At 36.5% G+C, this 13,042-nt stretch overlaps 1 protein-coding gene across 2 annotated transcripts in view; it reads right to left on the bottom strand.

The window, feature by feature from the left end:
- The window catches only part of SRS2 (P-loop containing nucleoside triphosphate hydrolases superfamily protein), a 75,892-nt gene that overhangs the window by 12,758 nt on the left and 50,092 nt on the right, over positions 1-13,042 (bottom strand). For both annotated transcript variants that reach the window (XM_089141160.1, XM_089141165.1), the window contains 8 exons: positions 12,043-12,120; positions 4,531-4,737; positions 4,394-4,432; positions 3,913-3,984; positions 3,720-3,806; positions 3,583-3,639; positions 1,754-1,950; positions 1,556-1,649 (listed from right to left, as the gene is read on the bottom strand). In XM_089141160.1, the coding sequence (XP_088997286.1) occupies positions 1,556-1,649; positions 1,754-1,950; positions 3,583-3,639; positions 3,720-3,806; positions 3,913-3,984; positions 4,394-4,432; positions 4,531-4,737; positions 12,043-12,120 (831 nt within the window). The remainder of the gene's footprint in view (positions 1-1,555; positions 1,650-1,753; positions 1,951-3,582; positions 3,640-3,719; positions 3,807-3,912; positions 3,985-4,393; positions 4,433-4,530; positions 4,738-12,042; positions 12,121-13,042) is intronic.

Genomic DNA, 13,042 nt, shown 5'->3' with positions numbered 1-13,042 from the left:
GAGAAGAAATGGAGATGGAGGAGGGCATGGAGAGTTATGCAAGATGCAGCTCTACCCCTCAATAGTGTATTTATTATTGAAAAGTTTCCAGATTAGAGAGATCTTCAGATATCCTCAAATCTGGTTACAAGATCTTTAAATATCTTCAATGCTACTACCCTAAAGTAGACTTGCTTGACATCCAAGTAACATGAAGGAAAAGAAACAAGTCTCCCTAAGTATTGCTTGCTAGTCCAAGCTACATAAATATCGAAAGTAATAACCTAACCTAATAAATAAGAGCTAAGGAAATAAAATAAATTCTGTGCAGAATAAAATCACATCTAATCCAATCTGGGGTGGATGCCACATATGGGAAAATTACGCATTGAAAACTTTATAATCCTGAGCACAAGTAGCTGTAGCAGACATTGGTAAACATTGAGAGAACTTCACCAAGGGGATGCTCTATAGCAACTTAAATATTCTTCATGTTGTGCGCAACATCAAAGAATGAGAACAATAGACAGTAGTAACATGAATGGAATCCACAAGCAAATCAACAACAATAATATATGTCTGGCCAGTAACCACTGGAGGCTTAACAGAACCAATGATGCACCCAGGCTTCCACTACTTCTTAATGACAACTGCACAGAGTGAGCCCAACCCAAGTAATTGTTGTCCAACTTAACAAGAGAAATTTGGGTATTGAAGTCATCAAAATAAATTCATGCAGGGACGATTACCACCCAAACTCAAAATCCAAGCAGAGTCCCACGGGGAGTGCCTTGAACTCGGGGGCTAAAACTGTGTCCACCAACTGTTTAGCTGCGGTTTCACGATCTAAAGTTAATTTGATCAAGTGGAGACAGATGATGTGAATGAGAGCTTTAATTTTGTGGCTTGATAGGAACTTTATCCGTTCTTTTGAACAAAAGTTATAATTTTGTGGATTAATTGAACTTTTATCTTTTCATCTTCCATTATTTTTTAACTAATTACTACAGCATGCTTTTACTTGAACCAATTACAAGAGAACATGATGATCTAAGGTTCTAAGTTAGATGTCTAATGAACCCAAACTCAAATCAAATCACACCAAATGCTTACTACCATCCAGCAAAGAAACCCCTCTAAGAATCTCCAGTGACCATAGAAAAGATCTTCACACTAAAAAACCAACAACCTTCCTTGCCCTCTGTATTTAAACGTTTTACTTAATCTATCATTCTGTATCCCTTTCACTATTTTACAGTAAAAGTTTTGGTTAGTCAAACTTGTCGATATCACTTTATTTTTTTTCATAAGATAGTACCATTCTTCAAGACGAGAAAAATAAGATACAAGCAAAGCTGTTAATCAAAGAAAACACAAGCAATTAGTAGCTCTATAGTTTCACATAAATAATGAACCACAAAGTATTTGTGAGTTCAAAGGCTTACCGTAAGTCCGTAACAGGATTCCAGATTGATAAACATTTAGACATATTAGAAAGTTTCATGGAAAAACTAGAACCAACTACAAAAATAATAACAGAAACAACAAACAACTAAAAAAAATAATTAGAGAAAACCTTGTCTAGCAACCGTTTTGGGTCTTGAAATGCTTTCTTAGTTGCCCATTGATGGAACAAACGGGAGACAATTGATCGGTCCTCAACACTGAATCTGTAAAATAATGACAGCTATATCAGGAGCAAATTGAAACAACAAATTCAATCTGAAAGGAATTGGTGCCAATGTCTCGAGAATAATCCCAACCTAGACGGTACCTTTTTAGAAAGTTATTCCCATGAGATGCTACAACCAGCTCTACTTCTGAAACTTCATCAGATTCAACATTACCAGAATCAGCTTGGACCAACTCTGTTCTAGTGGACTGTTCACATCCTGGTTCGGCAGTGGCTGACTGAGGAGTTTCTTCAGAATACTTTGGAGGCACAGTTTGTATCTTTGTAGACAACTCACCCTACAAACAGACAAGATAGTAATACATAGATGAAGTTATTATCAAACCTAAAATAATTAATTAGAAAACTTTGCACTTAACCTTTTGAGCATCAAAATGGTGAATTAGAGATAGACATTTGGCTGTATAACCAGTTAAACCTTTTACGAGTCCCTGCCATTCTAAGTATGATTCAATTTAGGGGGAAGCGGCACCTAGAACCATAGTTGTCACGGCGATGCAAGGCGGTTTAGGCTAATTGAGGCAATGAGTCGACAAGGCGAGCTCTGAGGCACTTTTGAGGCGGTTGAGGCGTTTTAAGTGAAATTTTTAGTGTACATCTCATTCACTCTAAATCTATCATATCTTATATAATAAAAAAACTAAATATCAGACTACCTCAAGTCATCCAACATACTACAAACCACACATAATAGGTCCTAAATAAAAAGTCGCTAGAAGAAAGGAAGAGAAGAAGTTGTTTGTCGTTGGCCACTGCTTGCCGGAGTGTCGTTGCGGGAACGGAAGAGAAGAAGAGAGAGGAAGAAAGAAAGAGATTAGGGATTAGAGTGAGCGTGAGAGTGTGAGACTTGAGTCAAGAACTTATTCTCTTTCGATTTTGTTTGTTTTTATTTTTATTTTAACATTTGATCACATGTAGCGTCATTATACATATGCATATAGGTTCAAACAATAGATACTTTACAATTGGAATCTAATAAGTATTTCAATATGTGCCTTCGATTAGGCATCTTTCTCGTGATTTAAAAAAGAAAAAAAAAAAAACGGACGCCTCATTGCCTAAAAATAAGGCCACGCCAATTTGAGGCGCTCCGAAGGAGCCCAGACGCCGAGGCGATGCCTTGACAACTATGCCTAGAACACCAATCTAAAGTTGGCAATACACGCCCCTTAAGTTCACTGTTGATTCAAAACAATGATGTCTTAAATACTCTGAAAAGGAGAACCCTCAGACAGGTTCATTAGAAGAAAGGCATCTGAGGAACCCTCTCCTTTATTCCAGTTTATACTTTACTTTGGTAGTGTTGTTCCAACTGATCACAATTGGCAGGAATCCAACCAAAGACATCTCCCATATGTCAGTGTTTCATGAGGCTAAATTCAGTTTTTCAGCTGTCTGTCACTTTATTATGCATTAAATTTGAGTTTCTCCATGAATGGTTAGAAAAAAAACACATTTTGTTTATTAATGGTTACAATAAGGGGATAACCAAAAATAGAAGGTGGAAGACTATACATTGAGATAGCTCTCAAATTTGACATTTCGCCTATCCATGTCATTTCCTACCCATCCAATGGTTAGAATGAGTGAGTAGTCAACTTAGCTGTTTTAATTGGGATTTCAGAATGTGCTTCAGTCCTGACACTTACCATTAGGTTGTGGGGTGTACTTGCTTAAAGACAAATCAAGAAGGCATGTGATGGAGCAGAAACAATAAAAAGCTCAATTGACCAAACTTAGTAACTACCTTGTGAATTTATCACAGAAGGGAAAATAAGTTGAATCCAAAAATTTTTTTCACAAATTAAAGATTTAGAATCACAGGTCATAGCAGCAGCACAAGGGGATGAAAAAAAGATAGGAAATAATATTAGGAAATACTAGAAATGAAATGGGACAGCAAACTACACCTGAACCTCCCGGAGATGTTCTGGAATTTCTTTAAGAAAGCGTGAGGGTTGAAGAAGCTGAAAGGCCGCAAATTCATTACTTAAACTGAGTGTGGAGAGAAGCAGAAAAAAATGTAATCATTTAATCCTTATCTAACCTGCCAATTCGAATTCATTATAACATATGATATGTAAAGTTTCTTCCGAGCACGAGTCATTGCCACGTACAACAAACGTCGTTCTTCCTACAAAAGCTAAAAGGTCAGGACCCCAGAATGTGAAATCTTGATAAAGAAACTGGTGCTGACCTAGATACAGAAACTGACTAAATTTGAGAAGATGAGAGATTACCTCGAGAGAGGTCCCATTTTCATTGACAGCACCATTAAACTCATGCAACAGAGGAATCTCAGATTCATTTGCCTATACCAACCGAATAGGGTGTTGAAGGTAAGAATTAGTTCCAAATGCATCAAGCCAAATCGTATAGTGTATAATACAAAAACATAGTAGCCAGTGATAAGAGTCAGATATTGAGCATGGAATCCAACTACGAATGGATTAATGTTCAAAAGCAAATATTGCAAGCTTTTGTCGACCCCTAACTGAATTTACAGTTTTTGTTGAACAAAAATTCCAATATCTCGTCAATGTCATTTATATAAACCAGTTTTGAAATTAGGGTGCAACAGTGGTGTGATGAGGCAGCACATGAGTAACACCACGCTGCAGCTCCATGGCTCCTAAGGAGTGATGCTTTCTCTTTTGTTATGTTCATCATGTATAAGACTTATGAAGAAGAAGTCAATAACATACAACTCTAGTAGCATACCTTGACAACAAAAACGGTATCCCATTCCAATCCTTTAGACTGCACAGAAACAGTAGAAAACTCAATATCATCAAAGAGAAAGAAGTGATAAGTAGAGATCAGCATGAAAGAGTTCATATCCATTTACTAAAAAAGACCTGATGAATTGTAGTCAATGTGACTGAATTTTCATTGTTGTGTCTCCTGGACCTAAAATTTTCGCCCTCTCTGGCAGACATATAATCAAGAAAAGCCTTAAGTATATGAACACAGCCTCTTTCTTCTACTTTACTGTCACTTTCCCTTTCGTTACTGATATGTGTTGTCCAGAAATCAGAGACATCATCTAATAAATACTGAAGGACCTGCATTCGTGGAGTAGGAACAAATCTTACATCAACCTAACTAATCAGCCAAGAGGACATTATATAAGTACAAAAACTAAGCCAAATCTAATATAAGTTGGAACTCAGGAAAAGTCAGATTCAATCATCACAAAAGCCAATGTTAATCAAAGTAGTGCAGCTATGCGAGATTGTATATCAGCTTAGAGGGATCATGGAAATAGTCCAAGGTGAAAAGCAGGTACAGGAATGAAAATTTTCTATGAAATTAATTGGTAAAAGGACAATTTCAACATCCGTTGACCAATTTCTTGTCAAATCCTACTGCAGCCGCGCACAGGCTTTTCCTGCATGCCACAAATGATCCTCAGCATAAACAAATCATAGAAGAAAACGAGAGGTGGTTTCCCCATCTCTTGGACTGAAAAAAATGAGATGTTAACTAAAACCAATACATCCTTGACTCCTTGAGCCATGTTAGCTCCAAGAAGTTGGTCTCAAACTAGAAAAGTAAATCCTTGAGCTTGAGAAGCTTCTGGCCTAGTGGCCATATAGCTCACTAGGATAAGTAGTAACATTGTACCAGAAAAGCAACAACCGATGAAACCAAAGGTAGATAAAGCACCTAAGCTATATACAAATCAGCCTTTCCAAGTAATAAGTTGGAAGCATGCAAAGGTTTGGTTATTATATGTTCACCAAGTATACAAATGCAAAGTAACTCTAGGTGTCCTTCAATAGTATTACTTAAATCGTCCAAACAGTTCATCCTGCACACCTAGAGGGAGATTTTAGTAAATAATCAAATAGTGGGACCAGGGTTCAAGTTGGTAAGTTTTCTTACACCTCCATCCTTTGGAGACCAGGTTTTATATCACTCTCAAGATAAAGAGTTTTGACTTCTAAGTTCTAAGTTCTGAGTACTAGAAGAAAAGCTCCTATGCTTAAAAAAATTTGAGAATAGACAAAATTGTGGTCAATTTATATCTATTTTTCCATATATAACCAAAAAATGGAAAAAAAAATTCATCTAGAGTCTCAGATTGAAAAAGTGCATGAAAAGTTCCATTGAACCCGATATTTTAGATAAAATTTACTGTAAGGACATTAGGTACACAGTATGTAAAGGTGTTTGTACATTTGCTTGTAGGGCCTACACCCAACCCTAGAAGTAGCTACATGGGGAAGTAAAATTGCATCGTTCATACATGGCCTCTCTATTGCAAAATGAGTCGCTTTCAATAGGTTTATTGCTCCGGCCAAGAATGTAACTAATGCTGACGCATGCCCGCATCATGTGAGGCCTACAAAATCTAGGAATAAATACTGAACAAGTAACATAATCTTCGTTTGAATATAAACAAGGATGACATGGCAGGTGTGACATATGAACCATGTATGTTTCTATGAAAGGTTTCATGCAAAAACCTTAGGAATCCTCTTTAGTAAAATCTATCTAAGGTAGATTTCATTCTTTTCTTCGCATTAGTCTGTCCTAGCGATATTCTTTCTACTTTGGTCGAAAATGGGGTTGGGCTATCCTGATGAAAATCTTCTTCAATGAATGGTAGCTGTTGAAGGGCTTTTTTGGGTAGAAAATCACACTAGTCCCAAAATGACCTTTTTCTTTTGGAAGGGGGTGCGTGCTGTCTTTTCCTTTTCCTATCTTTTTGCCCCAATTCTCTTATTCTTCTTGTTCCATTCTCTATTTTGTTTTCCCAAGTTGTATTTTATGAATACCCCACAAGGGCTATTAATAAAGCAATTCACGTCTCTCCTAAGTTTCTAAATGGTATCAAAGTCGTTTCTCTTCTGAATCCCTGATTGAGAGAATCTCAATCCCTCCTTTCCACCACAGTTTTCTACGCTTTCTTCTTCTTCTTCTCTCTTGTGTCTTTTTCTTTGCTCTCTTCTCAAGCCTAAAGGCAGCACTATGAGGTGATCTATTTGAATATTTTGATGCTACTCTCCATTACATCATCTATGAATTAAAGATAAAGCATTTTTCTCAGATTCCGCCAAGTTTTTATCTCCGTATACTTGATGAATTGATCCATACCAGAAGAATTGGCTTTCAACCTTGGAGATTCACCCTACAGCAGATCTGACTTCTCTGTTGAATCGATTCTATCAAACAGAAAATTTTCAGGAATTTTCTTTCCAGTCAGGCCTATTTTACCTTTTTTAGAAATATGATCCACACATCTGAAGAAGTAGCCTCTTCAAACTACTCATCTGAGACACCTAATGGCACTAATAAGAATGATTACCAACCTCTAATGTCCCCAATTACAATGTTGATGGAACAATATGTGGTCCAGACTCCAGATCATCCTACCTTACCATCACTCGCTGGGGCTTTTTTTGGCCATATTGCAGGCACTATTTTGAAGCCAACTTTAGCTAGTTTGCTTTTGGATCATCATTTTTCACATGACTCCGTTGTTATGGCATTTTAATACATTCTATGAAATCTGAACTGCATCAAACTTATTTGTTATTGGACACTGCTGCTAGTATTTGACTACTGCCAAACAAACTTATCTTAAAAGGTAGGAAAAAAAGCTTAGGTTTATGAATTTCACATGCAGTTTTTCATGAACCAAAGGGAGATGTTACTCTCTCGATACTACAATACACTTATTGCTCTATTGCAGAAACTTGATCATTACCGTATCTTTTCAGATGACTACTGATTAAGATATTGCAGCCTATCACAAAATAGGGATAAGATCCATGTCTATGATTTCTTGGTTGGCCTCAATGTCGTAAATGATCCATTTCGAACTCAACTTCTTAGTCAAGACCCCTTTTCGACACTCAAGGAATTATATCTCTTAGTAAATACACAGAGAAAGTCGTAGAAAGTCGTCGTGCAACTATGCTCCCTTCCTTCTGTAGCTGATGGCTCTGCACTTGAGATCTAGATCAGGTTCAGTTCAAAATGCTACACTAAGGGTGCTATTAAATGTAAGCATTCTGGAAAGATTTGGTATAATAAAGCTACATGCCAGAAATTACATGAAAACCCAGACTTTGAAGCCAACCAGAAGGCTGGCCATGGTAAAAGCCAAGGAAAAACTCAAGTAAATCAGATTGCGACTGTTCAAAATTCATCTGATGAGACAATTTCTAGGGTTCTCCAGTGAGGAACTGAAAGCTCTCCATTGCCTGTTGCAAAGTGTCCCACCAACTCTAAGCCATCTGTATCTTCTGCTACTCCTTCATGCTGACTCAGGTATTCTACCCCAGATTTTTATGCCTCCACTATATCCAATTCTTGGATTATAGACCTGAGGATACCTATAAAAAACCATTGTCTTCCAACCAATTCCATCAGTATTCATTATTTTCTGGGAAAGATGAGGTTCGTGTAGCTAATGGATCTTTTTCTTCTAGCTCTGGAGAAGTTTTCATCCACTGCCCTCCTACCCTGCTTAATCTTGAGTTGTACACATTCCCTCTTTTTCTCATACTGGAGATTTGAATTGTGAAGTTACTTCTTCTTCTTTCTTTCTTTTTTTCTTTTTTTTTTTTTTGGTTGTTGTTGTACAGGATGTGGTTGTAGGAAAGGAGATTGGACATCATAAGGTGCATAGTGTGATAGCGGTTCTTGCTAGAGTGTGCTGCACTCCTACAAGCTTACAAACAACAACAAGAACAAGCCTTTTCCATCTAAATGGGTCAGCTACATGGATCCTTGCTTTCCAATCAACTTATCAATCTTGTTCTTCTACCTCAATTGACTTGTAGCTTATTATTCATTAGAGAAACTAGAAACCAGCTCTAAGATGATCATTCCTTATCTTATCCTTCTTAGTTTGCCACTCATCCATCTTAGCATCCTCATTTCCACTACACTGAGTTTATCTATGATGCTTCTTAAAAGCCCAATACTCCACACCCTACAACATAGCTTGTTGCACGTCAGTCCTATAGTTTTTTCTTTTTGGAGCTTTAAAGTAATATGTTGATCAAACAAGACCCTTGATGCACCTCTTCACTTCATTCACCCAATTTTCGTTCTTTTGAAAACATCATCCTGCATATAACCTTTTTTTTTTTATGGTAGAGCCAAGGTTCATAAACTAATCGCTTTGTGGAATGTCCTTCTAATCAAGTCTCAGCATCTGTCAAATCACAGCCAAAGTTACACACTAAATATTCCGTCGTCGTTCTACTAAGTTCAAAGCCTTTTAATTCCAAAGTTTGCATGATTCTAACTTGGCGATGCCATTAATCCCTACTTGTGTCTCATTTGCCCAAACAACATCATCCGCAAAAAGCACACACCAAGGAACCTCATCTTGAATGTCTTTGGTTAAATTATCCACTATAAGTGCAAACATATATGGCCTTAAAGGTGATCCTTGATGTAGCCCAACTGTGATCGGGAATTCAACACCTTGTCCCTCCTCCCCCCTCAACCCCCCCCCCCACCATTCTTACACTTGTCACTAAACCATCATACATAACTTTAACTATAGTTATTTACTTACAACATTTCTTTTCTCAAATAAATATGTGGATATATTGCTCTACTATACCAGCCTCTTCTCCTCAATTTCACTAGATTGCCTCAGATATTGAGCTCCTTCAGCATGGACTAAGTCTCCCTATTGTTTAGACATTGATTTCCCTTCTTTTTTTTTTGCATTTATTTTAGCATTGTAATAAGGCTGAGTTATTATGTGAAGCTCGCATTTTTGCCAAACAAACTCATTCTAGTTATTCTCCTTCTAATATATATAATAAATAATAAATAATAAGTAAAATAAAATAAAATAAACATTCCTTTACCTTCAAACTAAACCACTCTAATGTATGGGGTCCCAATCATTGTACCTTTATCTCTAGTTACTTTGTAACATTTATAGATTGTCACACCCGTGTTACTAAGGTGAATTTGAAGTGCAACAAGAGTGAAATTTTTCAATGCATCCAACTATTTTATAAAATTATCAAAAATCAGTTTGATGCTAAAGTCAAGCCTTTACACAATGATAATGGCAAGGAATATTTTTTCTGGATGGATATAAAAGCATATTATGAACACCCCATAGGGAAAAGCATATTATGAACACCCCATACTTCCTAGACCTCCTTTTTAAGATTAGTGACATTGGGTGGTTGGGTTGTCATCCTTGTGATACTCCTTTGGAAGTCCCCACTCAGCTCAAAGAAAAAGATGGTGAACTTATTTATAAGGGCCATTATCAAAGACTCATGGGAAGCTGATCAACCTTTGCCACACTCAACCACATATTTTTTTCTACAGTAAGCTTGGTTAGTCAATTCATATATTTGTTACCACTCACATTGTTTCCATTCTCTATATTCTTCGTTACTTGGAAGTCAGCTCTAGAAAGGGAGCACTCTTATCTCCATATAGAGACCTACACTAACATTAATTAGGGAGGGTGACATCATCGAAAATCTACTTCAGCATATTGTTCCATTATTGGTGTTAATCTAGTCACATGGAGCAGTAAGAAGTAAAATCTTGTTGCAGGATCCAGTGTTGAAGTATTGAAGTAGAGTTTCATGCTATGGCTTAAGGGATTTCCAAGTTGCTATGGCTAAGTGGTCTATTTCAGATCTTGATGTTCCTAATACTCTTTTGACGATGATATAGTGACAACAATGCGGGTATAAGCATTGCTAATAACCTAGTGCAACGTGATAAAGAAAGCATGTGAAGATTGACAAATACTTAATGAAACAAAAGTTAGAGGGTGGAGTTATCTGCATATCCTTTACAGAGCATAAAAATTAACTGGCTGATGTTTTCATTAAGGAATTGATTGGATGGGTGTTCATCCTATTTTGGTTCCCATGTGTGGTATCTACACACAAACTTGAGGGGGATCATTGATAGGCATTTTTAGGCAGAAAATCCCGTCTCATGTAATCCCAAGATAGGTTTTGGGGGTTTTCATGACTCTTGCCTTATTTCTCTAAATTTTCTTGCTGCCTTCGGTATTTAGTTTTCACTCAGTTGTATTGTTAGAAGTACCCCACTGGAGCTACCAATAAAGCATTCCATTATTTCTCTTGAGTCTTCGCATAGAATAATAACCAAAGTTTGCAAGAGTTGCCAACCAGGAGGGTCTATCATTCATAATTTAAAACCTACAAGATCTTGCCGGGATATATGAGATATTTCTCTTTTTGAGAAGGAAGATGTGATGGTATGTCAGTTACAGAACGAAAATAATTTTGTCAGATCTCAATCTAAGACCTCGGTTTAATTTGACATATAAAAAGGCCCTAGCCATAATACAACACCAAAGAAATTGCCAAAATTGGATTCAGTTAGTGCATATCGCTGCAGGAAGCTTTACCAACTTCGTGCTTTTGGTCACTGGGAAATTTGGAGTTGTCCCTGTAGCAAATTGCAACCATATCTATACTACCTATAGAACAAATCTAGCAATAGTATGACATACAAAACCTACTCAGGGCATACAAAAAGTTCCTTGATTCAGAATGCAAGTGATGTACTCAGTACTTGCAAGTATATCACTTATTCTAATTTGAACATTTCAATTATTTATTAACTTGGTTTGCATTAAATTAATGATTGCTTTATTTTTGTGACCAAATAATATGTAGAGTAGGGTATTTAGGATTTTTCCTTCATTATAGCAGTTTTGAGTAGATTATGTATAGACCCCCCTGAGTTTACAAACTATTGCATTTACACCCACTTTACATTTATTTTATTATGTTTGCAACCACTATGTTTCAAATTAAATATTAGACACACTCTTATTGTTATAATAATTGGGTAATGTGATAACTCAGCATCTATTTTATGTTCAAATTTTCCAAACTGCCCTTCTTTACAACCTATTTTGACTTACAAGGAAGGGGAAAAAAAGGAGGAAGAAGAAGAAAGAAGACAGGAGAGTGAAGTAATATGTTTTTTTCCATTCTAGAACTAATGGTGTCAGGCATTTGTAATAGCTAGCAAACCCAGGGGGTGTATATGTAATTTACTCCTTTTTAAAAATAAATCTTATAGTATTGTTGCGTTAACAAGGCTAAAAAATAGGCTAAATACCCAGTTTTGAATCCCCTCCCACCTCCACCCAGTTGGCCCATAAAAATGGTCAATTGAGTTGGTAGAAAAGAAAAAACTAACTTCCCAACATCTCAGCCAGTTTTGAGGGAGGATGGTGAGAACAAGAACTTGAAGTCTTGAACCACATTATTACCCTATGCTCTATAAAAGGAAACAAAAATAATTAGAAATATAATAAAAAAAAAAAAAAAAAAAATTTCTTTGGAGAGGTCTATAAAAATCAGCTACTTTAAACTTACAGATCTAAGGTCATTGTCCTCATTCAATAGTTTCCCTCCATCAACATCTACAACAGCACGTTGCTCAAGAAGGTATTTCTGCAACATGAATGCTACGTCACTAACATATTTATGTGCCTATATGTCAGTAAAAATTGTTTACAAAAATTCAAGACGAGAAGCCTTATTAGAGGAGCAGAGGAATTAATTTTATTGCTGCAGATGTCACTTGCTAAAACATTTGTGATCGAGCATCAATTCAAAACAAATAAATGTAATTTAAGACAATAACCACTGCAAAATGCTAAATATTGAAGAACCAATAGGGTATTTCTGCAACATGAATGCTAACATCACTAACATATTTTTGTGCCTATATGTCAGTAAAAATTGTTTACAAAAACTCAAGATGAGAAGCCTTATTAGAGGAGCAGAGGAATTAATTTTATTGCTGTAGATGTCATTTGCTAAAAGATTTGTGATCAAGCATCAATTGAAAACAAATAATTTAAGACGATAACCACCACAAAATGCTAGACATTGAAGAACCAAGATGTCAACTCTTGATTTGAAAAAGTTGCCCAGTAATCTGTCAAAGAGTGAGCCAGTATGCTCAGAAGTCAAAACAAAAATCAAGAATCTTCAAGTTAGGGGAAGATTGTTGACAACAATTGTTTGATGTAGGGACTACCAGACTTGTACAAAAGTTGATTTATCTCTCCTCGACTAACCCATATATCATCTATGTAGTTGGAACTGTGACTTGGTAACTTGTGAATTGTGAGTCAGTTTATAGATGTTCCAAAAAGTGGGCAATTGGATGTTGTGTAACAGAACCTCATGTACTTGAATTCCTGCCCTAGGAAAAGGCATCCTATATGTCAAGCAGACAAGCACAACCATTTGCAGATTGAAGGTTACATTGATGTAGATTGGGCTGGTTCAGTTTCAGACAGACAATCTACATCAGGTTATTGGACAGTTGTGTGGGGTAATTTGCTCATTTGGAGAAGCAAGAAAC

The sequence above is a fragment of the Hakea prostrata genome, chromosome 1 (assembly GCF_041222555.1).
Source record: "Hakea prostrata isolate BN-2017 chromosome 1, UWA_Hpros_2, whole genome shotgun sequence".
NCBI lineage: Eukaryota > Viridiplantae > Streptophyta > Magnoliopsida > Proteales > Proteaceae > Hakea > Hakea prostrata.
Note: the sequence above shows the minus strand (reverse complement) of the source record. Positions and strands in the feature narration are given on the sequence as shown.